The sequence below is a fragment of the Pantherophis guttatus genome, chromosome 2 (assembly GCF_059756535.1).
Source record: "Pantherophis guttatus breed Tessera chromosome 2, ASM5975653v1, whole genome shotgun sequence".
Classification (NCBI taxonomy): domain Eukaryota; kingdom Metazoa; phylum Chordata; class Lepidosauria; order Squamata; family Colubridae; genus Pantherophis; species Pantherophis guttatus.
Genome location: NC_142064.1, coordinates 127,043,247 through 127,070,882, shown reverse-complemented (window position 1 = coordinate 127,070,882; position 27,636 = coordinate 127,043,247). Strand labels below are relative to the sequence as shown.

Below are 27,636 nucleotides of genomic sequence, written 5' to 3'. Positions count from 1 at the left end.
CACCTACCAAGCTACACCACGCCCATGTAGCCAAGCCCACAGAACCGGTAGTAAAAAAATTTGAATTCCACCATTGATCTGATCTTAGTGATGCCATTCAACAAAAATCTAGCAAGGCCAGAGTGAAAACTAAACCAATTAAAATTAAGTCATGTACCAGGATGATAAGAAGTCAAGGGGAGGGGGATGGAACGGCCATGAAAGAAAATGAAGGAAGTAAAAGATGCTAAAGTGAAAGCAAAATGGTGACAGAAAGAGAAACTGTTAGATTTGATGATGGAAGAGGCGGACACAGCTCTTTCAGTAACAACAGCTCTTTATTAGTAGACCAGTGCAACCCAATAACCTGCTTGTTTGCCAGACAGCTTAACCAATGAGCTTCAAGTATTTTCCCGCCGTTTTGGAGGACCTGAGTGAAGCCTATGACTCACTCCTTATATGGTCACATCACTTCCTGTGATACATAACAGAAACAACAAGTCTTTAAAAAAAAGAAAAAAATATTAGATGATAGATTGATCTCCCAACAAAATGATTGGAAAGTATGGAAGCTGCTTATGACGTTATATTATGAAGTGCCAAAGGAGATATATGGAGTTAGGCTAAGGAGACCTATGAAAAAGGTAGCTTGGCAAAAGGATGTTAAAAAGGCAGTGGAAAAATGCCTGTAAGGGAATGATGGCTGCAGAAAATGAGAAAAAAAAGAAAGATGGTGAAATTGGGAACAGCTCAGATGTGGCCTGAGATAGCCAGTAGTCTTTTCTTGCTTATCAAATGGCCTGATAAAAACCAAAACTTTCGTGCTGCTACAAGGCAAAAGCCCAACAGCCTTAGCAGTCTTTTATTGGGAACTACAGGCACTTGGAACAAAAACAGATAAACTGCATATGTAGCCTGGCCTTTTCTTTGCAGTTCAGATTGTTACACACAAGCCCTGTCCAGGAATACACAGAATACACGTTTGCAAGGTTTAATCTTAACATGGATTATGAGGTTTCGACTGAGAGAAAGAAAGAGAAGAGAAGACTTTGTGTGCAGAACAGATGGAGGCATGAAGATGATGGAATATGTATGCATGGTTTACATCCATCATCTGTACCCAAGGCAGGTAGTCCTTGACTTACGACCATGATTGAATTTATGTTGAGAAGTGAGAAGTTTGTTAAGTGAGTTTTGCCCCATTTTACGACTTTTCTTGCCATGCTTTGTAAGTGAATCACTGTAGTTGTTAAATGAAACAACCCTGTTTGTTAAGTGAATCTGGCTTCCCCCATTGACTTGGCTGGTCAGAAAGTCGCCAAAGGCGATTTCCATGACTCCTGGACATGCAATGGTCATAAATGTGAGTCAGTTGGCAAGCATCTGATCGTAAATCACGTGACCATGGGGGATGCGACAACGGTTGTAAGTGTGACGGTTGTAAGTGTGAAAAATGTTCATAGGTCACTTTTTTTCAGTGCTGTTGTACCTTCAAATAGTCACTAAGTGATCTGCTGTAACTCGAGGACTACCTGTGCCATTCTTACTGTATTGGTCCATCCGGAATGTTGAAGTGAAGAAGAGTGTGGTTGCATTCTCAGTGAATTGGCGCAGATCAGCTGATGGGGCTTTGGGTGGTGAATGATTGCATGGATAATGAACAGCAGCCCTTAATAATGACCACTGAAGGAGCCCTTGAGCCAATTACCATGTTTCCCCGAAAATAAGACCCTGTCTTATATTTTTTTGAAGCCTGAAATAAGCGCTTGGCCTTATTGCCATGCGCTCAAAAGCCCGATTGTGCTTATTATCAGGGGATGTCTTATTTTGGGGGAAACAGGCAGGGGTACAATGCTCCCAGTTCGGACCAGATCGCCCGATCTGGTAGCGATGGCATTGGGTGGTTCGGAAAACCGGTAGCAAAAATCCCTGCGCCCCCCCCCCATGCCCAGCTGAGTCGCATGATCATCAGAGGCTTTTTTTCTTTTAAAAGCCTCTGCTGATAAGGCAACTCAGCTGGGATCATCAGAGCCTTTTGAAAGCGTTTTTTTGCAACTTCTTCACCAAAGAGGTTGTAGAAAAAATGGTTTTAAAAGTTAAAAAGAAAAAAGGCCATGCCCACCCAGTCACATTACCCCCACCACCACCAAGCCACGCCCACAGAACCGGTAGTAACAAATTTTAGATTTCACCACTGGAAACAGGGTACCAACCTAGCAAAATTCTTTGTACTCTGATTCATCCAGCACATGGGAGACTAGCAGGGAAGGGGAACTTAAGGTGAAGGATGCAAAAAGAAAATCATGTTTTCACTGGAACTGCAGGAGGCAAACTACATCTTGCCCATAAATCTGCAACCAGTGCAACACATGGAGTAGGGAGGGAGGGGGGTCACCAACGTGGACTGTGGTGCTTTTTAAAAACAGGAACATTCTGTACAGGGAGATGGAGGCGGCCTGTGTATGAGCATGTGGGATTGGCTGCTCCGAGTAAAAGAACTATTCCTGCCCTAGAAAGAAAATGTCAAATACTGACTGTGTTAAATCACAGGCAAAGCAGCCAAAATTGTTTGGGAGTTGCATACCTTGGTCCCGAGACAAGTGGGGCTTGTACCAGAACTTTGACGTGTCTTGGACAAATTTGACGCTAACCGGGTTCTCTTGCTGGAGATCTGGAAGAAGCAAAAGAAAAATTTCCTCTCCCAAATGCAGGCAAGCTTAAAGGTTTAACGAACTTTAAAGCATCCACAATATATATTTGCTACTGAAGGCTAGAGATAGCTAATGGGACAGTGGGCTAGAAATGTTTTGCTTACATAATTAAATTACAATTTTAAAGGTCTGTGCAATAATAACTCTCCTTTGAGTCAGCTTGAGTCCTGCTGCTTACTGACACACCCATCCATATACTTTGTAGTAGACGGTGGGTATGGAAGTGACAGGCTGCTATCTTCGAGAACAACTTCTTTGACTTCCCAATTTAAACTATAACCTAGGATTTTCTGGTGATCACCCACCAGGTGGTAACTGTTTTTGATGCTACTTTGCTTTCTGAGATCAGCCAAGGGGACTAGCTATTGCCACCCAGCTGGCCTAAACACATAAGAGAGAGAGAGAGATACTAGACAGACAGATAGACAGGGATCAGTCACAGGAAGATGTCTATCAAGCAGCACCATCTGAAGCAAGAGTTGAAGCAGTCAAGGAGAAAGAGCTGAACCATCTCGGTGTCTTATATGTAGCTCCTTTTGGAGAAATTTTGGGTTACAGCAAAGAAATTAAGGGTCTGAGCCAGCAGAAAAACACTAAGAAAGCAGGCTCAAAGTATAAAGCCACGGTGGCGCAGTGGTTAGACTGCAGTAATGCAGGCTACTTCTGCTGCCTGCCGGCTGCCTGCAATTTGGCAGTTCAATTCTCCCCAGGCTCAAGGTTGACTCAGCCTCCTGTCCTTCCAAGGTGGGTAAAATGAGGACCCAGATTGTTGGGGGCAATAGGCTGACTCTGAAAACCGCTTAGAGAGGGCTGTAAAGCACTGTAAAGCAGTATATAAGTCTAAGTGCTATTGCTATAAAAGCAAAGACCCTGAAGGCAGTAGCTAATTCTTCCTCCACCCTTTACATTTCAAGCATTTACTTGGAGAACATTACCTGGGCCAGGTGCAATGCCGTCAGGCACCCCAGGGGCAAAGGTGACATGGTGAGCAGAGCCTGGACTACGCCCGGGTGGTGAGTTCCTCTCCCAGGTCCTGGTGGCCAGTAGGTGATGTTTCTCAGGCAGCGGAGGCTGCTGGGACTCCCGAGGTTGCTCTCGGCTGCCAGAGCTGCCCTCCATGCCTGTGTAGTAGGCTGTTGCAATGGGGAAGGCTGGAGTCGGTGAGCTCTGCATATCAGCAATGCCACAGCCGAGCGCTGGGGGCTGGATGCTGAGGGAGCAGGGCCCAAGAGAGGGGCTGAGGTTGGGACCGTGGGGAAGGCCCTTTGCGTCCAGTTCATCTCGCTCAGTCTGCAATCTCCCGTTGTAGATGGCCGGAGTGGTAGGTGAGGCTGGAGCACCAGAGACTGTCCTGCAGCCAGGAGAGGGCTGGCTGGGGCAGGGAGCCTTGGGCATGAGCCTCTGGGGCTGTCTCTCCATGATAGGCCCTGGCTGATGCTCCAGAGCATCTTGAGGGGGCAACTCATGGGGCATCGGCACTGTAGCACTAAGGCCACAGGCATCGGAGCCATTTTGATGCTGCTGCCTTTCCAGGAAGGGAGAGTGCTTGGCGGGGGCTGAAGGAGGCACATGTGGCGAACTAGAAGCACAGTAATTGCGAGAACACAGCTGTGGCGCCTGGAGGCCCGGCCTCTGGGGGGCTCCATTAGCTTGTGGCCTGAAGGCAGGGAAGTGCACGAAAGCCGGCATTGGGGACAAGATTTGGGATGGGTTGCCTGATGAGGTCATTCTCTCAGGGGCTCTTTTGTATCCAGGAGAGGATTGCTCCTCAAGGTTTGACTGGAGCATGTTCTCCAGTGGGCTGGCGGTCTTGTGGCAGAACTTGCGAGATCCAGGGCTGCAAGGACAACAAGCATAACGTCAGTAAAGTTTAGCAGACAATCAGGAGGAGTCAGGGAGCATCTGACATACACGTATTATTAAAAGTTGCATCTGATGAAGGGAGTTGCAGCTCACAAAAGCGTCTGCCCTTTAATAAAATGTGTTCATAGGAAAAGCCTGACTCGGCCTGATTTTGTTTTCTTTCTTTTTTTTTTTTTTTTTTGCCCACACAGACTAACACAATTCTACTTCTATAAAGTTTGGCAATTATGTCTAATAGGAAGAAATTTCTGGGATTGTGGTGAAATGCATCCTTTCAATTCCAAAAGTGCCGATCCCAAAACACATGTGAAAAAGAACAAAAATTAAAAACCCTTGCAACGTAGGTAAACAAATGCTATTAGCCCATGGATTTGCTTATTTAGACTAACTGGCCACACTTCCCAGTTTTTTAAAAGTTTCCTGGCTTGTCACTTAAAGGCAGTTTTACAAATCTGCGAGCTGCACTGGCTCCCAGTGGTCTTCCGGGTGCGATTCAAGGTGTTGGTTACCACCTTCAAAGCGCTCCATGGCATAGGACCCGGGTACCTTCGAGACCATCTTCTGCCACCAATAGCCTCCCACCGACCAGTCCGTTCCCACAGAGAGGGTCTCCTCAGGGTGCCATCAGCCAAGTTATGTCGGCTGGCGACACCCAGGGGGAGGGCCTTCTCTGTGGGAGCCCCAGCCCTGTGGAATGAACTGCCCCCGGAAATACGTAAGATCTCCGACCTCCGGGTGTTTCGCTGCGCACTGAAGACCCTGTTGTTCCGCCAGGCAGGGCTATCAACATAATAATTTTAAATTGGGGTATTTTAAATTTTTGGGGTTTTAAATCGGCCAAATCTATTTAATTATTTTAATTTTTAATTATTGTTGTGTCCTGTGTTTTTAAATTGGCTGTACACCGCCCTTCGGGAGAAGGGCGGTATAGAAATAAAATTATTATTATTATTATTAAAGCAACCAGGGTCAAGCACCAATGAAAGTAAAATAAAAAGACTTCTAACAAAATTGTTGTACAAAGAGCTTTGATTTGTTGGCAAGTTCTGCAAATGCAGAAGTATGTACATGTATTATACTTTAGAACATAGAATAATAGTGTTGGAAGGGATCTTGGAGGTCATTCTGGATTTTTTGGAAGGCTTAAAGGGATGGATACACCTGATCATAGAAAGAATAACACAACAGAATAATAGAGTTGGAAGGGACATCGTAGGTTCTCCAGTCCAACCTGCACCCAAGCAGGACATTCCATACCATTTCAGACAAATGGCCATCCAGTCTCTTCTTAAAAGCTTCCATGATGGAGCACCCACAACCTCTGGAGGCAAACTCTTCTTTTGGTTTACATACAGTAAATACATTTGACTGAAACAATTATCATTGTAATATTCCATTAATGTAGCCTTAAAACAAAGTAGAATTAGCTCATGTTGTATTTCCTGTCTGGTCTATTTGGCATCGATCCTGCAAGTCTGAAATTACAAGTCCCCCACTGTCTCTTTTCTACCAATTGTTCAGTTAGAGAGATTCCTTTCTAAATTCCCTAGGCAGCATCTCTTCCCCTTCTCTCCCAAGGCCGTTCCCACGTACTATTACAGCACCTGTTGACCTGTCACCTTGGCAGCAATAACTAGAGAACATGGTGAGTTCATCCACCCATCTGAAAGGCATTAAGACTGGGAAAACATCACAAGCCTATTTGTGGCTACTAGCCTTGACAGTGCTGTCTCAGATTCATTACAAACCATACCATGAAGTCAATGTCAACTTCTAGTGGGTATCTAGACAAACATTCTCCAGAATGATCTGTCCCCCGTTTGGTCTTTCAAGTCTTCCAACAATGCACCTATTGCTATGGGAGAACCATGGCTCACGTGGTTAAGATGCTAGGTTGGAAGTTAGCAAGCCTGCATTTAAGACTCATGTGTTGTCGTGTGGCACGGTGAGCTCCCGTCCTCCACTCCAGCTCCTGAAAGGATCCCTCAACTGGTCATTCCCCCAGGCAACAGTGATGTCACCAGCGAATCCTTTCAACACTTTCAAGGTGCTTCCGACAAAACACACGAGTGTGATGCGATCTGTTGCTGCTGTAATTGAACCCATCTCCCTTGTGGCTGGTTGTCCTCATCTCTTTAGTTCTACCATTTCCAGTATCACAGACTTCTCAAGGGAACTAGGTCTTTTAGATAATATGCTCAAAAATACGATAATCTGTGACCGGTCCTTTGCACTTCAAGTGCGAACTGGTGCTGATTTGCTGATGACTCGTTGGTTTCTTTCCTTGGCTATCTACAGCCAATATTTATGTGGCTGTGTGTTGTAAGGAATCTTCACGTCAAACTAAAGTTTCAAGGAACTGAAAGGTTTTTCAGAATAGCACTGCATTGCAAGCACAGATTCAAGCATAAACTCAGAGTCACGCTTGTTCTCACTCTAACTTTTATCACTGTACCCTAACCAGGGGTGGGGCTCCTGGAGGTTCTCAGGGGTTCAGGAGAACCTCTAGCTAAGATTCTGTGCAGTTTGGAGAACCCCCAAATCCCACTCCTGGCTGGCCCCGCCCCGCCCACCCCTCCCCTCCCCTCCCCAGAGTCCCCACGCAGCCCTTTTTGGATGCAGGTAAGTGCAGGGCACGAGCGGCAGCTCAGGGAGGGTGAAAAATGGGCCTACAGGAAGTTCGGGAAGGCCTCCAGAGGGCCTCTGGAGCCTGGTGAGACTGTTTTCGCCCTCGCAGAGGCGCAAGGAAAGCCTCCAGAGCCCGAGGAGGGCAAAAACGCCCCCTCTGCTGTGGTGCAGGAGGCTGACTAGGCCATGCCCACCATGGCCATGCCCACTCAGCAACCGGGCAGAGAACCCCTTGCTAAAATTTTTGAAGCCCACCTCTGACCCTAACAAATGACTAGGAAGGTTCAGTGCATTCAGACATAAAGATACCTGTTGTTGTTGTTGCTGAATACAGGACTGCTGGTGTGCACAGGCATGGGAGATGTAGACTCATCTGTACAAGCAGCTCGGACCTCCTGCTGATGAGGTTGTAGGGAGGCGGGCAGGTTTTGCCAGGGGATGCCCTCCCTGCAGTCTTGAAGCTCTAAGGAAAAGGAATGGAAGATGTGCACAAGACAATCAGTAAAGGCGTAAATAACTTCATATGAACTCAGTCCCAATTCTGGGGCTTTCTACCAAGCAAGCCTTGAACACCAGACTGGAGAATGTCTGGACCTTCTCAATGTTGCTGAATTATTCCCAAGATAGATCAACAGTTGCTGCTAGGAACTCCATCTGGAAAACTACTCTTCCTCTCTTCTTGTTCTTCCCAAGGGAAAATCTAACTGACAGCAAAACCAGATTTGGGACACTCTGCATTTAAAAAGAAAAGAATATAGCAATGGATTGGGATGATGGATTAGGGAAAACCCAAGAGCAAATCCTCACTCAACTATGAAACTAATTGGGTGGCTTTGGACTGTCTGGTCCTATTCAACAGAATTTGCTTCAATGGTTATTAGGAAGGAAAAAGAGAAAGGAAGAGGTGCATTGTATATGTTGCCCTGAGCTCCTACTTTTGAAGGAAAGTAGGCTATCAATGACATAAAGATCAAAAATACCCGCTTAGCAGGTTATTCCTAGCCCCCCCAGGATCCTAGGAATTGAAGTTTTCTGAAGTGAAGGCCCAAAATCTTCTAACAGAATTCTCTGAACCAAAATACATTACACTCAGTGGTGGGTTCCAACTGGTGTTACCACCGGTGTTCGCGCATGCACACCAAATTCATGCTCTGCGCAAGCGCATTAGATTTCTACCCAGCTGAGCACAGCAATCCACTCTGCCGCACCTATTAGCTGAGCTAAAAAATGACAAATAAAGGTAGGGATAACGCGGGGGCGGGCAGGAGGGCCCAGCTCAGTCATAGAGAACTGATTCACTGACATCACATTATCACCATTACCAGCTCTCCTGAACAGGGTCGAACCAGGAGCAACCCACCACTGATTACACTGGATCACACTGGTCTCACCGGAAGCTTTCAAATGGGCCGTTTCCGGCCTCCAGAAGGCCTCCGGGTGGGTGAGGAAGGATGTTTTCGCCCTCCCCAGGCTCCTAGAAAGGCTCTGGAGCCTGGGGAGAGCAAAAAACGGGTCTTCCCCACACACCACTACCAGGCCCTCCGGAGGCAGGAAACAGCCTGTTTCCCTACTTCCGGTGGGCCCAGAAGGCCTGAAAATCAGTTGGCCGGCATGCACATGCACATGCACGCTGGAGCTGAGCTCACATACCCACCGAAATGGTACCATAGGTTCACCATCACGGTTCAACCAACCTGCTCATCAGACAGGAAACCCTATACCATTTCAGACAAATGGTCATCTGATCTTTTCTTTAAAACTTCCAGTGTTGGAGCATTCACAACTTCTGGAGGCAAGTTGTTCCACTGATTAATTAAAAAGAAAATTAAAAATGGCTTGCTTAACAATCGTGGCAGTCACTTAATGTCCATGGTGGCCACTTTATGATTGTTGCGTTAGCTTAACAATCACCCCAAAAAGATCACAAAATTGGTTGGTCATGTGATGGACCTGTTTTACAAATGTCATGACTTACAACCACAATGGACAGGCCCCATTACAGTCGTAAGTCAAGGACTACCTGTACTAAGGACTGGTCCTGCTGTGGTTTTTTTCCAATGTTCTTTTTCTAGTCCCAAATATTACTATTAATAGCCCTTTTTTCTATTTATTTATTTTTTAAATTATTATTACCAATCATGTCAGAAAAAGGATCCCCTCTTTTCTTGCCTCTTTCTCCTGGCTTGGAGAAGGAGCAACTTTTACTCCTGTCACTCACCACATGGTTGCTCTGTGGATGATGGCAGTAAGTATCCATCGTTGCCCTCTGGGAGTTCATATCCATGCTTCCGGGATGGTGGATACAGCGGGCTGGTTGGTGAAATGGAACCCGAGTGAGGAGACGCCAAGTACCCCGATGTGTAGGGGGAGAGGCAGGGCTTGACTGGGGTTCTGCCACAGGTATATCCAGGTGGAACTGGATGGTAGGCTGAGCCATAGCGATGATAAGCAAATGCCTCCGCATTATCTTCTGTTACTTTGGGCCTCTGGTGGGCTGGATACCCATGGCCTAAATGAGTGGCCATCACATTGGGCTCAAAGTTAAAAGCCTGATGATGGGGCATGGAATGGGGCCCATAGCTGGTTGGCATTAGGATAGGCACCGGCTGACCACCCCGGTGGAGAGGATGATGAAGGATGGGTGGCCTGTCTACCCCCCAGAAGTCCGGTTCCTGATCCAGGTGTAAGTTGTAGAAGGAAGCCAGGGGCAGCCTTGATTCTTCCCGTGCTGCTTCTTGGCAATCTTGGCATGGGCATAAAAAGGTAGGCTGGTCCTCCAAGATAAGCAGCTCATTGGGCTCCCGCCGGTTAGGACTGTGAGGAGGCAGCAGCTCATGGCCATAGGGGTAGGTATGGGGCTGTAGGCCCTCCGAAAGGGAACGGAACACGCGTCGTTTCTCCTCATACCCCTCCGAGTGCAGGTGAGAGTGCCCCCCATTATGGATGGGCTGCCGCCGCTCCAAAACACTTTCCGGCCTATAATAGGACATATTGCGTGGTCTCTCGGGGCTGTGGGAGCAATAATCCAGACGACAAGAACAATGGCGGGCCAGGCCAGAACGTGGAGGTTGATAGGAGAAAGAGCTTCCTGGCTGGCCTATATCAGAAAGTTCATCCTCTAAGATGGCTGTTTCTCTCTCTTTAGTGGCAGGAGGGGAAACTGAATGAGAACAAGACCCCTCGCTTGGCTGCTGAGGCTGGACGCCAAAGCCCCCCAAGAGCCGATCCAACTCTTCCTTCTCAGCTGGTGTGGGCTGAGGCCTGGATGGAGGCGTGTTGTCTTCTGCCTTCTCCGTTAGCATAGAGGAGTGTCCTGAGTCACTGCTGATGGACAAGAGGCGCCCACCCTGTGGTGGTGGAGACTCTAGGCTTCCTGGACTGCCGTTGCTGGAGGAGAAGTGACTCAGCTCGTTTTTCTTCTTGACCCGTGCATACAGGCTTCCGTCCAGAGGACCCTGAGTGTGTAAGACATCTGCAAAGGAAAAGAGAGGAACCAGGTCAGAGCTTGTAGGCAGTGGTGGTATTTAGCCGGTTCTATCCGGTTCAGGCAAACTGGTAGTGGCAGTTATGGGAGGCTCCGCCCACCCACCCGGATATCATCACGTCCCATTTTTTATGCTCTGCGCATGTGTGGAAGGGCCTGTGCATGTGCAAAGATCACGCGCGCTCTCACATTTGTGAACCAGTAGCAAAGGTAAGTGAATACCACTCCTGGTTGTAGGAGAGCTCAACATTTACTGCCTAGATGTGGTCTTGAACTTCCATACTGAGCAGCTCATCAGGTCAAAGGTTTAGATGTTTACACTTGGAATATTTGCGGCAAAAACTATCCTCTAAACAACCTCCGTTTTGGTGCTTCTGGCATTTTCCAAATAGGTCAGAATCAGAAGCCATGTTTGTTCTTGGCTTCTGATCCTTAGCTCATTTGAAACCAGCAATACAGGATCCACAGTAAATAAACAATTTTTGTGGTTTCTGCTAGCAGGAGGAACCAAGAAGAATGACACAGAGATCCATGCAGTGTGCTACTTGCAAACAATTGTGCCACAATTATGTGAAGTGTAAAAATGATCAATGTTTTGACTAGCTGGAACAATATCTAATCTCGTTCATTTTTGTTGTTTGGGAAGGGATTATAAAGCATGAAATAGATATATAACGTAAATAAATTCATATGCTGTTAGTCCTCAGTTTATAGCAATAGCACTTAGACATATATACCGCTTCACAGTACTTTATAGCCCTCTTTAAGCGGTTTACAGAGTCAGCCTATTGTCCCCAACAATCTAAATCCCCCTTTTACTAAGCTTGGAAAAATGGAAGGCTGAGTCAACCTGTTAGCCGGTCAGAATCAAACTGTTGGCAGTCGGCAATATTAGCCTGTAAATACTGCATTCTTACCACTGCGCCACCACAATTGGGAACAAAATTTCCACTGCTAAGCAAGGTGGTTGTTAAGAGAGTCATACTGATTTTACTTTTTGTCACTGATTGTTAAGCAAATCACTGCAATTGTTAATTGAATCACACAGGTGTTAAGACAATCTGACTTCCTCCATTGATTTTGCTTGTCTGAAGCATTCTGCTCTTCCCAGAAGCCGGCTGGGAAGGTTGCAAATATGATCACATGACTCCAGGATGGTGCAACTATTGTAAATACATGCTGCTAACCAAGCACCCAAATTTTGATCATATGAATGTGGGAAATGCTGCAACATTCATAAGTGCAAGGACTGGTCATAAATCATTTTTTTTAGTGCCATTGTAACAATGAGTGGTCATTAAACAAATGCTTGTAAGTCAAGGACTACTTGTACTGAAATGAGCAGCAACTCAGTCATTAGGTGAAGCAGTCGTTAAATGAAATTGCAGTTGTGCCGAGGATCTTATTTCAGCTTTTCTTTGCTTTACAGACCTACGAAGATCATAAGTGCAAGAAATCATCATAAAGTTACTACTATAAAGTGAATAATACAAGGTAATACTGTTGGGTACCAAACATTTTTGTGTTTAAATCAGCAATCAAGTCAGCCTATTTCAATTAAGAAGTCTAGGGATTTTCCAATAGATTTCACCTCTAATTCAATGCATTCAATCCTCGACTTACAACAGTTCATTTAGTGAACAATGAACTGGTTCAAAGTTCAAAGTTACAACGGGACTGAAAAAAGAGACTTGTGACCGTTTTTCACACTTACGACCACTGCAGCATCCTCATGGTCGCATGATCAAAATTCAGGAGCTTGGCAACTGACTCTTATTTATGACGCTGTCCTGGGATCACGTTTTGTGACCTTGGACAAAGGCAATGGGCAAGTCAGATTCGCTTAACAACCTTGTCCCTAATTGAACCACTGAAGTGATTCACTTAACAACTGCGGCAAGAAAGGTCGTAACATGGGGCAAAATTCACTCAGCAAATGTCTCACTTAGCAACAGAAATGCTGGGCTTGATTGTGGCCGTAAGTCAAGGGTTGCCTGTAGTACCGCTTAAATTTAAGCATTTTAGCCCAGCAGAGGGCAATAGTCCACTACTGCTTATCCAGAGATGTGCTTACTTTGATAGAAACACGAAGCAGGCTTAAGAAGCCCTTATCCACCCTCCCATTAATCTAAGTCAATCTAAGTTAGGCTCCATCCCCCAAATGCATGGCATTCTCTAGTTACAAATATCGCACTCTGAAACACAGCTCCGTTTCTCCACACATCAGTTCTTGCTGGGAAGGCGGAGGGAGGAAGTTTGAGGCCATCCGGTTGGAATTTTTCTGGGATCTGACGCAAGCACACCACAACGCTTAAATTGCCATTTAATGACTCTTGTTGGTATTCTATTTGTTTTGGTTCTTAACAAGTTTACTTTAAGTGGACCTTGGGAGGAAACTTGTAATGGGGTGGGGTGGGGGGATAGGCTGAGAAAAAGGCAGCTGGTGGGATTACAGCTCCCAGGAAGGGAGGGGGAGGAAGCCACCGATTTTTATATGCATGCGTGTAGGAAGAGATGATTTCATCTCTCTGTGTCCAGAATAAGCTGGTCTCAAACTCTTTAAGAATTAAGAGAGAAGGAAATGAGCTCAACTTAGTTCTGTTGTGGTGATTGGGCTGAGGCACAGCACAAACCTGTTATGGCACAGCAAAAAACGTGCATGGCTGTGGCACAACTTACTGGCCATAGCTATGGGAGCTAACATCCAACAGTCTAAATTGGCCTAAAGCCATTTCACCGAAGCAAAAAAAAAAGCATCAACTTTACCTATATTTCAAGGTTGAGTAGAATGCACGTTCAGCCTCTTCTAAAGTGGCGTTTCTTAAACTTTTCTCTCTCAAGACCCCTTATCACTTTTAAAAATTATGGCAGACCCCCCCCCCAAAAGCTTTTGTTTGCATGGGTTATATTTCTCAACATTTAGCGCATTAAAAATTAAAATTACCCCTATCACTTGTCAGGATTGTTTGAGGGGATTTTTATATGGTATTATTTTTTAACATAAGCTGACCAGGGGTGGGTTCTACTTACCTTTACTACCAGTTTGCAAAAGGGCCGTGTGTGTGCGCTTCGCTTGTGCGTGCACGCTTCTACGCATTTACAGAATGTGCAGAATTCTGGGGTCGGTGGGTGGAGCCTCCCGCCGGTTTTACTACCAGTTCTTGTGAACCGGTCCAAACCAGGGGGGGCAACCCACCACTGAAGCTGACAAATAATTTTGACTTTGTAGACATGTGAGAGGATCTTGGGGGATGCCCCAGGTCCTAGGACCACACTTTACTACTACTATAAACAAACATACATTTATAGGCTGCAGTAACCAACATTCTGAACTAATAATTTGCTCAGCTGCAATTTGTACACATTATGCCAATGTTTCTCAGACTTTGTACGGACAATTAAATAAGCATTCAGAAAAGGCAGGGATTCATCATTTAAATACACCCCTTATCTTTTTATCTAGGAGTTCCCATTGTCACATCATATAATGACTAGAACTGAAGACTCCTTCGTTGAGGAGAAGCGAAACTGTTTCAAAGAAAAGAACCCCAAGAAAGTCCAAGCTGCCTTTTGGGAAAATAGGCACCAAAAAGTTGCATTTGTATATTCTTCAACTTTAAAGACTTTTTAAAATTAAAATTGGTACACCCCCCAAATTAGTCCCAAATTATTGTACTACTTGAGTTATCTAATCTCTATCAACAACTCGTAGCCCAAACCTGCTGGTCAGAGATGCTTTTCAACAGAACTGTTTTGTTTTTTGTTTTCAGCCATTGATCATTTTTGTGAACCAGCTGACTGGCAGGAAATACCAGAGGGGGCTAAATTGACAAGCAGGCTCTGGCAGAAAATGTAAGGAGGCTGCAGTGAGCCTCTACAGACCACTGAGTCTATAAGTCATAGTTCGCATCATTGCATTAGGCAAATGCACACCTATCCAATGCCTTAATATAAATTGCTGCTTCTACTGTAGAATGGAGCCCTAGAACTCTATTAAGCCCCACTCTATTCACCCTCTCCAAGTAATCATCCACAAACTAGTTTCATAACAATTGTTTAGCCTGAAGCAGAACTCCTCCAGATGCTGAATTCTGCCTGTTTTTCTCCCTTGCACAGATGCAGAACAGCAGCCTAGCCAGCCATGATGTAGCCTTGGAGTTCTAAGTACTATGGGGTTCCCTGGGATCAGGCCTTTTATACCTTCCAGGCTGTCCTCATACTGCAGGTTGAAGTTCTCGTAGGAATCCCAGCGGACGATAGGATCAGAGATACTGTAATCCACGGCGACATCAGCATTGTTTCTATAGGTTTCTCGGCCTGTGGGGAGGGAAAAAAAGACAAGGTGGCCCCAAGAAGACCAACAAGCAGTCTGCTTCTCTATCTTAAATTAATCGATGTAGTTCCATTTTACACAGCAAAGAAGGAAAATGTTCGTTGTGTATCACCATTTCATACATATGCGTGGAAAGACTAGCTGGTTTTTTTTTTTTTCTCTGATGCAGATTAAGCTGCAGGCTCACCAAACTCTGTGTTAGGGACTGGAATCATCCGCCTGAGTTCTCTAAAATGTCTACCACTTGCCCAGCAAAACTAAGGCGCCAACGGTAGCAACTTTTTTCAATACTAAGCATGGCTGCCATTTTAATTGCCCCACAAGGAATCTTGCTCCTTGCTGCAGCAAATTGTTGATCCAAGTAAAATGCAGCCAACGTTTTTTGGATGCTTTTGCTCCCGCTTGCCAATACCAAGCTAAAATTTGGGGAGGGGTACATGTAACCAAGCTCTCACGCAAGTGGCATTTCCTAGGGCACACCTCTGCTTTCTCTTCTGCAATTGAATAGTTGCAAAAAGCCAAGATGTTCTCCTGAGAAACATTTAATTCCCACAACACTGTCAAGCTACCTACTAGGACTGTTTTTCTACCCTGTTTTCCCCAAAATAAGACATCCCCTGAAAATAAGCCCAATCGGGCTTTGGAGCGCATGGCAATAAGGCCAAGCGCTTATTTCAGGGGTCAAAAAACTATAAGACAGGGTCTTATTTTCAGGGAAACACGGTATTATTTTTCTCATCTTTCCTATTATCTATTTTCTTATCTTCTTATGATTATAATTTTGTTGCTTGTATCTTACGATTTATATTAATTGTTTTATATAGTATCCTTGTGTGATTTGGGTGGTTGATTGCTTATTTAGTATCCTATGACTATCACTAAGTTTTGTATCTTATGATTTATGATTAATGTATTTTATGATGATTATGATCATGATTTATCACTGGTTGCTTGTATTTACACTGAGAACTTATGCATCGGAGACGAATTCGTTTGTTCAATCACAATTGGCCAATAAAGAATTCTCTTCTCTTCTCTTCTCTTCTCTTCTCTTCTCTTCTCTTCTCTTCTCTTCTCTTCTATTCTTTCGATGACAATGTTAAAATCTGTGCTAAATTCGTCAACTACTTACACCGTGGACATGTTTATCTCTTTTTCAGAGAATATGTAGTTGATCTTTCATGGATATGCACAGGGACAAAAATAAGAAAGCAAATTCTGTAACTCTCACAATTCTCTTAGTAAATATAGACATATAAATATAATGATCTGAAGAGACCCCCACAGATGAGAATGTGATCAGGAAACTATTAGAATGTGCAGAAATGAATAGACTAACGCTAGCAATTAAGGAGAAAGAACATACTGAATATTATATGACATGGGACTTATTTTATCAATGGTTAGATAATAAAAATGGAAGTTAGAAACAGGGAAACAAAAGAAAAAGTTTAGTGAAATAAAGAAGATATGTTAAGAGAGAGAAGCAAGTATTACGATTATTAATTAATATTATTATTTTAATATTACAGAATTAATGTTAATGTAATGAATATTGTTGTAAATCTTGATTATCATTTTACAAAGATATTTGTACCCGTGTGGATCTTCAGCAATGCAACAATTAAATTGCCTTCAGGACATTATTTTAAAAAGATGCTACAAAACAGAGGTAGGAAATCTTGTCGCCCAGTTCCTTGAGCTGCTGAAAGACCCCGGGCACTATCGGATGCCACAAGGACATTATCAGGAGAAGCCTAGTGGAAAATGTCTGTCTTCTTTTTCATGGATTGGAGTTATTTGAAGAATGAAATAGGAGAGTGTTCTTTCAGAAGGGGGTTAAGAGTGAAAGTGAGTTATTTGTCTCCCTGAGGCCTCTCTGTCCTATTCGTGTGTTTATTTGGGAGGGGGGGAGGAATGAAAGAGTAAACATTGTGATATTAAAATTTAGCCTCTAAGCCAAAGAAGTCAACCAAAAATAGAATTTTATTGTTTTTCATTCTACAAGAACAAAACCTTCTAGATTGTGGTTGGCTGCCTTTCTTCTTCTTTCCATTTCCTGCTGCCTTCTCAACTTTTTGTCGCAATCATAGAATATATTCTACCCTGACCATAATTTCAATTGAGAAAACATACAGCAGGAAAGGCGGCTGAGCCCTAAACTGGCAGCCGAAGCTCTCTCTGCTGCCAAAGGAGCTACGACTGGTGCAGATAAGAATTAAGATTCTAAGCAAACAGAAAGCCTTCTAATCTCATCTGCTAAGTCTTGAACTCCTGAAGGAAAGGTTAAACATTGAACAAATACCTACAAAAACAAATAGATCCCAAGGCACTTTCTCTGCAGAGAGATCAATAGAATTTCCAGGCCAATAGCTGCCATTTCTGCATCTCCTGCAGGCAGGAGACCAAGAGAGAAGCTTAACATGACTCTATCAGGCTGTGATAAATGACTGGTGATGCATTCAGTGGGCTGGTCTTGCTCTCAGCTGACCTTCCCCAAAAACTGGTGCCCTCCAGATGTTTTGATTACAACTACAGGAGTTCTAGGCCAAATGAAGGCTGATAATTCTTCCCATCTGGAGTGCCGTTTTTGATTAATTCCATGCCTCCATCATATTTATCTATTTGCGTTTCTACTCCATATTTCAACGCTGTCTAAAATTGGCAGCTTTTCACATAAGTCTGACCTCGCTTTACTTCATGAAAGATGGATGCCTTGGGTCTAATTCTGTCTTCTTTAGGATTCAAGGTTGAATTAAGGTTAACTCAGCCTTCCATCCTTCCGAGGTGGATAAAATGAGGACCCAGATTGTTGGGGGCAATAGGCTGACTCTGTAAAACCGCTTAGAGAGGGCTGTCAAAGCACTATGAAATGGTATATAAGGCTAAGTGCTATTGCTATTGCTATTCAAAGGGATGCAGTTCATTGTACTGCATCCATTGCTCTTTAACTGCTGTTCACTCACCTTTAATTTTCTCTGGACTAGAAGAAAAGACAAATTCCACACTTGCTTCAAAGGGAAATCTTTCATCTATGGAGGGAGGAAGAACAGAGAAATAGTTCAGTACATTTGGCCTGAACTGTGTCTAGCCAAAATGTTCACCTTCCTTACATATCCTGTTTCCGTACAGAATTAGTTTATAATTCTTTATTATGATAAGAAATGTAACAAGTTTTCCTATCCACAATGCACTTGTCTAATTAGAGGATAATTCCAAAGAATGAATCACACTAAACTCTCACAAAATATACAACACTCTGGGGCCATTTTTTGGCCACTTATGACTTCAGGAATATTTTCAAGAGAAGAAACAAAACACAACCATCATGAAAACAACACATCCTGGGATAAGATGCAACTATAAATCACACCAAATTCCAGATGCATTTTAAAAGCTGCACCAGCGCTCCCAGATGGATGCAATCCTGAATTGGATGTCTAACTGAATGGTTCTGCCAACAAGCTAAAGCAATTACCACCAATTAAAAATTCCCTTTAGGGAACAATTCTAGCAATCCAGAACCAGATGCCATCAAGCCCTCAAGAATAACAATGACATAATAATCAAGCAAACTAACAAAGCAGCTGTTGTCATTGCGAATAAGGTGGGTTACGTCAAGGAAACCAAGATGCAACTCTCCAACACCACATTATAGCAACTCACTTCTTACAACAACATATCAGAAATATTATGCAATCTGATGAACAGTTTCCTAAGAACAATCATTGTATGTTGTCCAATCATGGAGACACCGCAAGAGTCCTGATTAGGCATTTTCTACCTACTTGCCAAAATACACAACTCTAGTAAACCAGGCCATCCCATTGTTTCAAGCATTAGAAAGATACAACTGGAAAGTCAGGTTTCATGGACTTTGTGTTCAGACTTTATACACCAGCACTCCCAACTGCATAAGAGATGCCACAGATTCCCTAAGAAGACTGGATATCATGGATAGTCAGCCAATCAGCACCATTTTAGCCACCATGTATGTTGGTACACTAACATCTCCAACAAACATGGACTTCAAGCCACCCCAGACATTGTCACCATGCCAAAGAGCATGCCTTGACAACAGACTGGGTTATTTTGTACTCACCCATAACTACTTTATCTTTGACAATGCAACTGAGTGGCACAGCTTCCAAATGAATGGAGCAGCCATGGGCACATAATTACTCCATATATCAATATCTTTGCAGTTGATCTAGAACAACACTTTCTCATGTCTTACCTCCTGAAATACTTCCTTTATTTGAGATTTATTGATGACTTTTTCATGATTTGGACCCGATGGATTTCTCATCAAATTCTATCATGATTTTGACCTCCATGCCCCTATGAACCTCACCTTCCACCTATCTATAGAATAAGCCCATTACCACAAAGTTGCCACAAAGAAAAGGGAGTCAAGATATTCTCCAAAACACCTGAGGGCAGGATAAGAAGCAATGGATGAAAACTCATCAAGGAGGGAAGCAACCTAGAACTAAGGAGAAATTTCCTGACAGTTAGAACAATTAATCAGTAGAACAACTTGTCTCCAGAAGTTGTGAATGCTCCAACATTGGAAGTTTTTAAGAAGAGATTGGACAACCATTTGTCTGAAAAGGTATAAGATTTCCTGCCTGAGCAGGACTAGAAGACCTCCAAGGTCCCTTCCAGCTCTGTTATTCTATTCTATTCTATTCTATTCTATTCTATTCTATTCTATTCTATTCTATTCTATTCTATTCTATTCTATTCTATTCTATTCTACTCTACTCTACTCTACTCTACTCTACTCTACTCTACTCTACTCTACTCTATTGATGTCATACACAATGGACATATAACTACCACCTTATACAGATAACCTACAAATCACTATGCATATCTTACATACTTCCAGTTTCTACCCAGAAAAAAATTACCACCTATAGCCTAGACTATGCTAGAAATGCACCTGTTCTGGATCACTTGACAGTAATGCTCAGTTGATGGAATTGAACCAGGTTTCTGAAGAGTGAACCGCCCACTCAGCGAGATCAATAAACTAATCAAAAGAGCCAAATTGATTCTCAGGGAGGACCTATTAAAAGACAGGCCATTAAAGCAGAAAAAGATAACACCACTAGTTGTCACGCACAGCTCATAACTCAAACTGCTCAAATGGCATTCTTAATCATTTACAGTTCATACTGGATAATGACACTTCACTTTTTCAGACACTGGATGGCAGACCCATACTTGAATACAGACAACTCGAAGTAGATTCTCCAAGTAATAACAAACAATAGGACCATGGTGCTAACAGAGAAGACACTGCTCCAAACCCAGATTTCTACTTTACCCCCAAACCTCCATCGCATTTACACCAATAGCATCACCATGGACCCCAACAAGTATACACACAAGTGACAGTCACTTTCTTGTGAGATGGGTGGCTATAAAATATAACATAACCACATAGCCCAGCCCAGCCCAGCCCAGCCCAACCCAACGCAACCCAACCTAACCTAACAACATAAAACCTAACCTAACCTAACATAACTTAACATAACAATCTAACATAACATAACATAGCCTCTACAAGGTTTTCTCAAATCTAATAAATGCTACCATCTCCATGCTCCTCTGGATTCTATGAAGGACAAACATTGTGCAAAAGAATTGAAGGACATAAGTTTAACACAAGGACTCCAAACAAGGACAAACTAAGATAAGAACATTTCAACTACCTAGGACATTCTACTCAAGACAGTTTGAGAAAAAGAGAGACTTTAGCAACTATTGAACAAGAGGTTGCTGAATTCACCACATCAAAAGTACTTTCCCCCAGAAGGCAGTCTATGAACAGTTTCACCCTTATTGGGAGTCATCAAATATGTGTAGCCAGCTTTCTTTTATGGGACCCAAACCCTCTAAGAGGAATTGAGCTCATGGATCCTTGCCCCATTGAGATGACTACAATTTCAGGCAATCTCAAAAGATCTCAACAAACACAGTGATTTTTTTTCCAATATATTCTATTTGCTAAATGATAAATTGCTTGTAATCTCCCTCGCATGTAACCTGCATCGTTAAACTGCTTCCCCTTCCCATTCTCTCACCCCCAATCTCATCCTAATTTAAATCCTTCCTTACTCTAGTCACTTTGTACATTTGATGGAGTTGGCTGCAATTCCAAAAAGCTTATGCCTTTCAGTAAAAGGTGCCAATTGGAAAAAGTGCTAACTCCTGGTATTTCGCATTACGTGCCTGTAACCCTTTTGCCCAGTGGTGAAATCTAAAATTTGTTACTACCGGTTCTGTGGGCGTGGCTTAGTGGGGGGGGGGAAGGTATGTGACTGGGTGGGCGTGGCCAAATTTTTTTTTTTTACTTTTAAAACCATTTTTTACATGTAAAACCATGTAAAAAAAATGCTTTCAAAAGGCTCTGACGATCCAAGCTGAGTTGCCTGATTAGCAGGCAACTCAGCTGGGATCGTCAGAGCTTGGATCGTCAGAGCCATTTAAAAGAAAAAAGTTTTTTTCTTTTAAATGGCTCTGACGATCCAAGGTGAGTTGCCTGATTGGCTGGCAACTCAGCTGGGATCGTCAGAGCTTGGATCGTCAGAGCCATTTAAAAGAAAAAAGTTTTTTTCTTTTAAATGGCTCTGACGATCCAAGGTGAGTTGCCTGATTGGCTGGCAACTCAGCTGGGATCGTCAGAGCTTGGATCGTCAGAGCCATTTAAAAGAAAAAAGTTTTTTTCTTTTAAATGGCTCTGACGATCCAAGGTGAGTTGCCTGATTGGCTGGCAACTCAGCTGGGATTGTCAGAGCTTGGATCATCAGAGCTTGGCTCGTCAGAGGCATTTAAAAGAAAAAAAAGGCTCTGATGATCGTGCGGCTCAGCTGGGCATGGGGGGTGGGGGCAAGGATTTTTGCTACCGGTTCTCCAAACTGCCCGCCGCCATCGCTACCTACTCGCCCGAGCCGGTCCGAACCAGGAGCATTTCATCCCTGCTTTTGCCCCATATTAACATGCATGGCTGTTTGCTTCTCTGTTCCAAAATCCAGCTCCTTGCTCACCTCTCCAGGCTTCATCCAACTCGTCTTTGCTGAACCAGAGTTGGGTGCTGTGGATGGTACAAGTGTGAAACTGGACCCGAAACACAACATCTCGCTCTCCTCCCTGCAGATGCTTATGGTAGCATTTCACCTGGAGAGGAAAGGATGATTGAATCAGTAGAGAGCATAGCTTTTCCAGCCATGTGGCTTTCTCAACTCCGCTCATTTAAAAGTAATAGTTATTTGCAGACAGTGATCACAAACATACATTGCGTAAAAAGCTCTAAATCATAAAAATTTTCTATATAGCAAAGCTATACAGGTAGTTCTCGACTTACAACAGTTCACTTAGGGAACGATCAAAGTTACAACGGCACTGAAAAAAGTGACTTATGACCGTTTTTCACACTTATGACCGGTGTAGCATCCCCATAGTCATGTGATTTACATTTGCGTGCTTAACAACTAGTTCATGTTTAAGACAGTTGCGAAATCCTGGGGTCATGGGATCACCTTTTGTGACCTTCTGACAAGCAAAGTCAATGGGGAAGCCAGATTCACTTAACAACCATGTTACTAATTTAACAATGCAGTGATTCACTTAACAACTGTGGCAAGAAAAGTCATAAAATGGGGCAAAACTCCCTTAGTAAATTTCTCACTTAGCAACAGAAATGTTGGGCTCAATTGTGGTCGTAAATTGTATACATATATAAAATCTTCTGAGGACTTATAGCAGTAAGGGCCTACAAATATTAAGTTCTTATGCCAGGCTAAATAGAAAAGGCAGTAGAGATGGGCAATTAACTCAATATTTTTGCAGAGGGATATCATTAAATCTCATTTTTAATTTAATTTAATTTAATTTAATTTAATTTATATGCCACTCCTCTCCGAAGACTCAGGGCAGCTCACAATACATTTAAAAAATCATTATAAAAAGACATTGAAAAATTAAAAACATTAAAAACTCATTCACACCATTCCTGGCCAGATCTCGCCAGATCACAAGAGCGAGATCAACGGCCCCAGGCCTGCCGGAAAACAGTGATTAAGGCAGCATGTGGGCCACGGCTAATGTGAAACCTTTTCTTTGCATGAGGCAAAGAATGTTGGCAAGCTAGGAAGCCACTGAAAAAGGTCTTTCAAGTAAAACCAAGCTATATATTTTGGGGTTATTTTTACTCCCCCCCCCCCCCGAAGATCTTGATTTTTGATTTGTGGTTTCAACTCTGACAGGGCTTTTTCAAACTTAGTTGAAGTTCACACATTAAGTACAGAAGCCACAAGGTTTTAAGTCTGAAGTTAGCTCAGCTGTCTGTGAAGTTGTATTCTGTAAGGTTAGGGAACAAGATTAAAAAAAAAAAAAACTAGCTAATATGCCTGCCTCTATATAGTCGCTCAAGCCTTGGTGGTTCCGCCTTTGGGGTAGCACAACCAGGGCTCTGAAAAAAATGGATTTGAAGGCTTCCAGAATACAATATTTGCAAATTTATGCGACACAGGTGTGACCACTCATTCTCCCTGCTCTATTACTCTTATTTGCTACCAGAACCTGCATATTGCCACTACAATAAAAAATATGAAAACTTTTATGAAGTTTTACAATTAAAATAAAGGGGTGTCAATCAATGGAGGAAGGGATCAGGATTTTTGTTTAGAGAGTAATCCTGGGAATGGTGTCAGATGTTGCTTTCAAATTAGGCAATATAACTTTTCACCTCAGGAAAGAGAGGTTAATGTTGGCAATTTCAGACACTTTATCATAGGGTGTTAGATCAGCCCAGCATACATTGTGAGATTTCAGACCGATGTATGCATGTCTTTCCACTCTGCTCCCTGAGCTATTCTGTTTGGAAAAGCTGTCAAGTCCCTCTCTTTCAAACTCAACTCTCAGTTACACCTATCAACTCCTGGCGCCTTGTTATCTGTTACCTGGCAGGTTCCAGCATGTGGCGGTTACAGCTTTAGACTTGGGCCTTTGAAGCCCACCACCTCCCTGCTCTCATGTATCAGTTGCATGATGAGTTTGGACAGATATTGGATTCAAAGAGATGTCATGATTCCCAGGTTTAATGCAGCGGTGAAATCCAGCAGGTTCTGACAGGTTCTGGAGAACTGGTAGCAGAAATTTTGAGTAGTTCGGAGAACTGGCAAATACCACCTCTGGCTGGTCCCCGAGTTGTTTATTGTTGTTTGTTTGTTTGTTTATTTGATTTATATGCCGCCCTTCTCCGGAGACTCAGGGCGGCTTACAGTGCGTTAAACAATAGCCTTCATACTTTTGTATATTTATACAAAGTCAGCTTATTGCCCCCACAAACTGGGTCCTCAATTTACCCACCTTAGAAAGGATGGAAGGCTGAGTCGACCTTGAGCCTGGTGAGAATTGAACTCGCAGTAATTGCAGGCAGCTGGATGTTAAATGCTGCCTTAGCAAGAGGCATTAGCCTCCTACGCCACTCAGGCTCCTCAGGCTCCACTCAGAGTGGGGAGGGAATGGGGTTTTGCAATATCCTTCCCCCAGGAGTGGGGAGGGAATGGGGATTTTGCAAAATCCTTCCCCTGCCACGCCCACCAAGCCACGCCCACAGAACCAGTAGTAAAATAAAATTGGATTTCACCACTGGTTTAATGCCCTTTCAAAATGCCCTGCCTGCACACGTTTGGGGATCAGTGGGCTTGTGCACATGGTGAGTTTCAATAGATGGTTAAATCAAAGGGTCCGCCCATCAGTCAAAATCATCTCTGAATTGTAGCAGAGCTCTGATTGGCTGACACTTTCATGCCAGCTTGTGACATTCCGAAATGGGGAGGGCAGCAAAGCCAGAGGTTTAGCCCTTGGTTTGCTTAACACATTTTGCATGCTGTATCAGGAGTCTTACCACCTAGTGGTACCAACTAAAATAGAGTCCAGGGAAGCAAATGTTGGGGATTGCCAACATAAAAGTGGGAGGTAAGCAATTTCTGAGCTTTGGGGAAAGGGAATGGGACAATTTGCCACAGCCAACAGTGGCCAACTCGCCGCAGCCAATTCGCTGCAGGACAATTCGCCGTGGCCAACTCGACGCAGGACAATTTAACAATTCTATTTAATTATTTACAATAAATAAAAAAATATTTTAATTTTTGCCATTCACATTTCATTCTGTCTCTCCTTTTGCATCCTTTCTTTAATTATTCTATTCCATCGTTTCTTTGATATTAGTGTAAGTCTTGTCCTGCAGCAAGTTGTCCTGCGGTGAGTTGGCCATGGTTGAGTTGGCCATGGCAAGTTGGCTGTGGCAAGTTGACCATGGCGAGTTGACTGAGGCGAAATGACATAGAGGACAGTATTCATGCGACAAGCTGTGCTTTCTGACTTCCAAATCAGCTTAGTGTCTCCGGCAAAATAAACAGCTACACAGAATAAATTTGAAAAATTCCAGATATGCCCAGTGAGTTGACTTAAAAAATAAGAACAACCTGGAATCTTTACCAATGAACGTGTTTTAAATTTTTGAAAGAAAGGGTACACACGGTGACTCTCTGAATCCACTTTTGAAGTAATTTGAAGTGCGCATTCTTGCCTAAGTATGCAAGAAATGCATAGCAAGTTCAAACTGAGATCCACCTAACATAGGTAGTCTTTTAAAATAGGAATTCCATCGCCCAGCAGGCAATATCTGGCATACTGAAAATTAGCTACTGAGTGGCTTCTGTGAACTCCTGGATTAAGCACATATATTTATCAAGAATCACTATACCTTATTTATTTTATTTTTTTTATCTAAAGTGTGTAGAGAAGAGGAAGAAAGATGATAAAGGGTCTGGTGGCTAAATCATATGACAAATGATTGAGGGAGCTAGGAATGTGTATCGAAAAGAAGGATGGGAGACATGATAACTGCCTTCCACTACTTGAGTGGTTGCTACAAACAGAGGGGGTTGATTTATTCTCTAAGACACCAGAGGGCAGGATAAGAAGTAATGGGTAGAAGCTTGTTAAAGAGAGATAGATTCAACCTAGAAGTAAGGAGAAATTTCCTGACAGTGAGAATAATTAATCTATGGAATAACTTGCCTCCCAAAGTTGTGACTGCTCCACTACTAGAGGTTTTCAAAAACAGATTGGACAACCATTTGACCACGATAGTATAAGGTCTCAAGACAGAAGCAGGGGGTTCGACTAGGAGACCTCCGAGGTCCCTTCCAGTACTATGAATCTATGTTCTATTCATTCCCAGAATGATAAATACAAGGATAATATAAAACCCCCATTTACATTATTTTCCTTCGCTCTCTGTGATTAAGGTATATGATGTTCCTAGTACTAGGCTTACTGGGATGATGATGATGATGATGATGATGATGATGATGATGATGATAATAATAATAATAATAATAATAATAATAATAATAATAATATACAGAAATTGCAGCTTCCTGCAATAACACCAGGAGAACTGCAAAAGACTGTGCTATTCGGAACAACATACATTTTAAGAAGATACTTGGTTGATACCTAGGCAGCAACCCATATCAACCATTAGCACCAGTCAATCATATTTGTGACACATTTTTAAATGTTCAGTTGACTGAGTTTCATGCTTAATGAATAAAAGAGATAATAATAATATAACTACACTGCTATACCTTGGTTTTAAAATAAATCAATATAAAAATCACTCAATTTTTAAAACAGAACAAGAGGCTATATTTGATGCCTACTCCAAAATCCCTTCTGCCTTCAGCAAGCCCGTTCACTTGGCAGAGTGTATTACAACACAGAGCATCACACTATATGCCATTGTTACATATAAATTGGCAGGGCCATAAGTTGTGCATGGATATCATACGAGACATTGTCTGGTTTTGCACTGTTCTAGGAAAGAGAGGAAGAAGAACTGGTGGCAACATTACATCCCTTATAAAATCTAGTTCTGCTCTTAAATCCTGACCTGCTGGCAACACTCACCATGACGTCTCCCTTCAAGAGCAAGGCCGGCTCCAGGGTGATACAGATCTTCTGAGTGCCACTGGCACCATGGAGGCTACTGCATGAACAAAGGACATCATAAGGATTGCCGGGAATGAGGTTAAAAGAAGACTAGCCTACAGTATGTCCTTGTAACTTCAGAGGCATCTTAGCAGAGGTGGGTTTCAGCAGGTTCTGACCAGTTCTGGAGAACCGGTAGTGGAAATTTTGAGCAGTTCGGAGAATTGGTAGCAAAAATTCTGACTGGCCCCACCTGCATCCATTCTCTGTCTCCCAAGTCCCAGCTGATCGGGAGGAAATGGGGATTTTGCAGTAACCTTCCCCTGGATTGGGGAGGGAATGGAGATTTTACAGTATCCTTCCCCTGGAGTGGGGTGGGAATGGAGATTTTACAGTATCCTTCCCCTGCCACGCCCACTAAGCAATGCCAAGCCCACCAAGCCACACCCACAGAACCAGTAGTAAAACAATTTGAAACCCACCACTGCATCTCAGGTGTTTGATCTAGAGAAAACCAGCTCATACTTACTAGATCCCAGAGGTATAGACCAGTTGCATGGATTGGTAGATCTTTAGGAAAGGTTGATAACCTAGAAGAGAGAAGATGGGCCAGATGGATCAAA

The 27,636-nt window shown here is 43.2% G+C and overlaps 1 protein-coding gene across 5 annotated transcripts in view; it reads right to left on the bottom strand.

Moving 5' to 3' along the window:
* TNS2 (tensin 2) overlaps window positions 1-27,636 on the bottom strand; it is a 158,342-nt gene that overhangs the window by 13,730 nt on the left and 116,976 nt on the right. For all 5 annotated transcript variants that reach the window (XM_034419276.3, XM_034419278.2, XM_034419277.3 and 2 more), the window contains 9 exons: window positions 27,543-27,603; window positions 26,993-27,071; window positions 22,057-22,186; window positions 17,965-18,030; window positions 14,866-14,982; window positions 9,400-10,653; window positions 7,491-7,644; window positions 3,626-4,527; window positions 2,564-2,650 (listed from right to left, as the gene is read on the bottom strand). In XM_034419276.3, coding sequence (XP_034275167.2) covers window positions 2,564-2,650; window positions 3,626-4,527; window positions 7,491-7,644; window positions 9,400-10,653; window positions 14,866-14,982; window positions 17,965-18,030; window positions 22,057-22,186; window positions 26,993-27,071; window positions 27,543-27,603 — 2,850 coding nt within the window. The remainder of the gene's footprint in view (window positions 1-2,563; window positions 2,651-3,625; window positions 4,528-7,490; window positions 7,645-9,399; window positions 10,654-14,865; window positions 14,983-17,964; window positions 18,031-22,056; window positions 22,187-26,992; window positions 27,072-27,542; window positions 27,604-27,636) is intronic.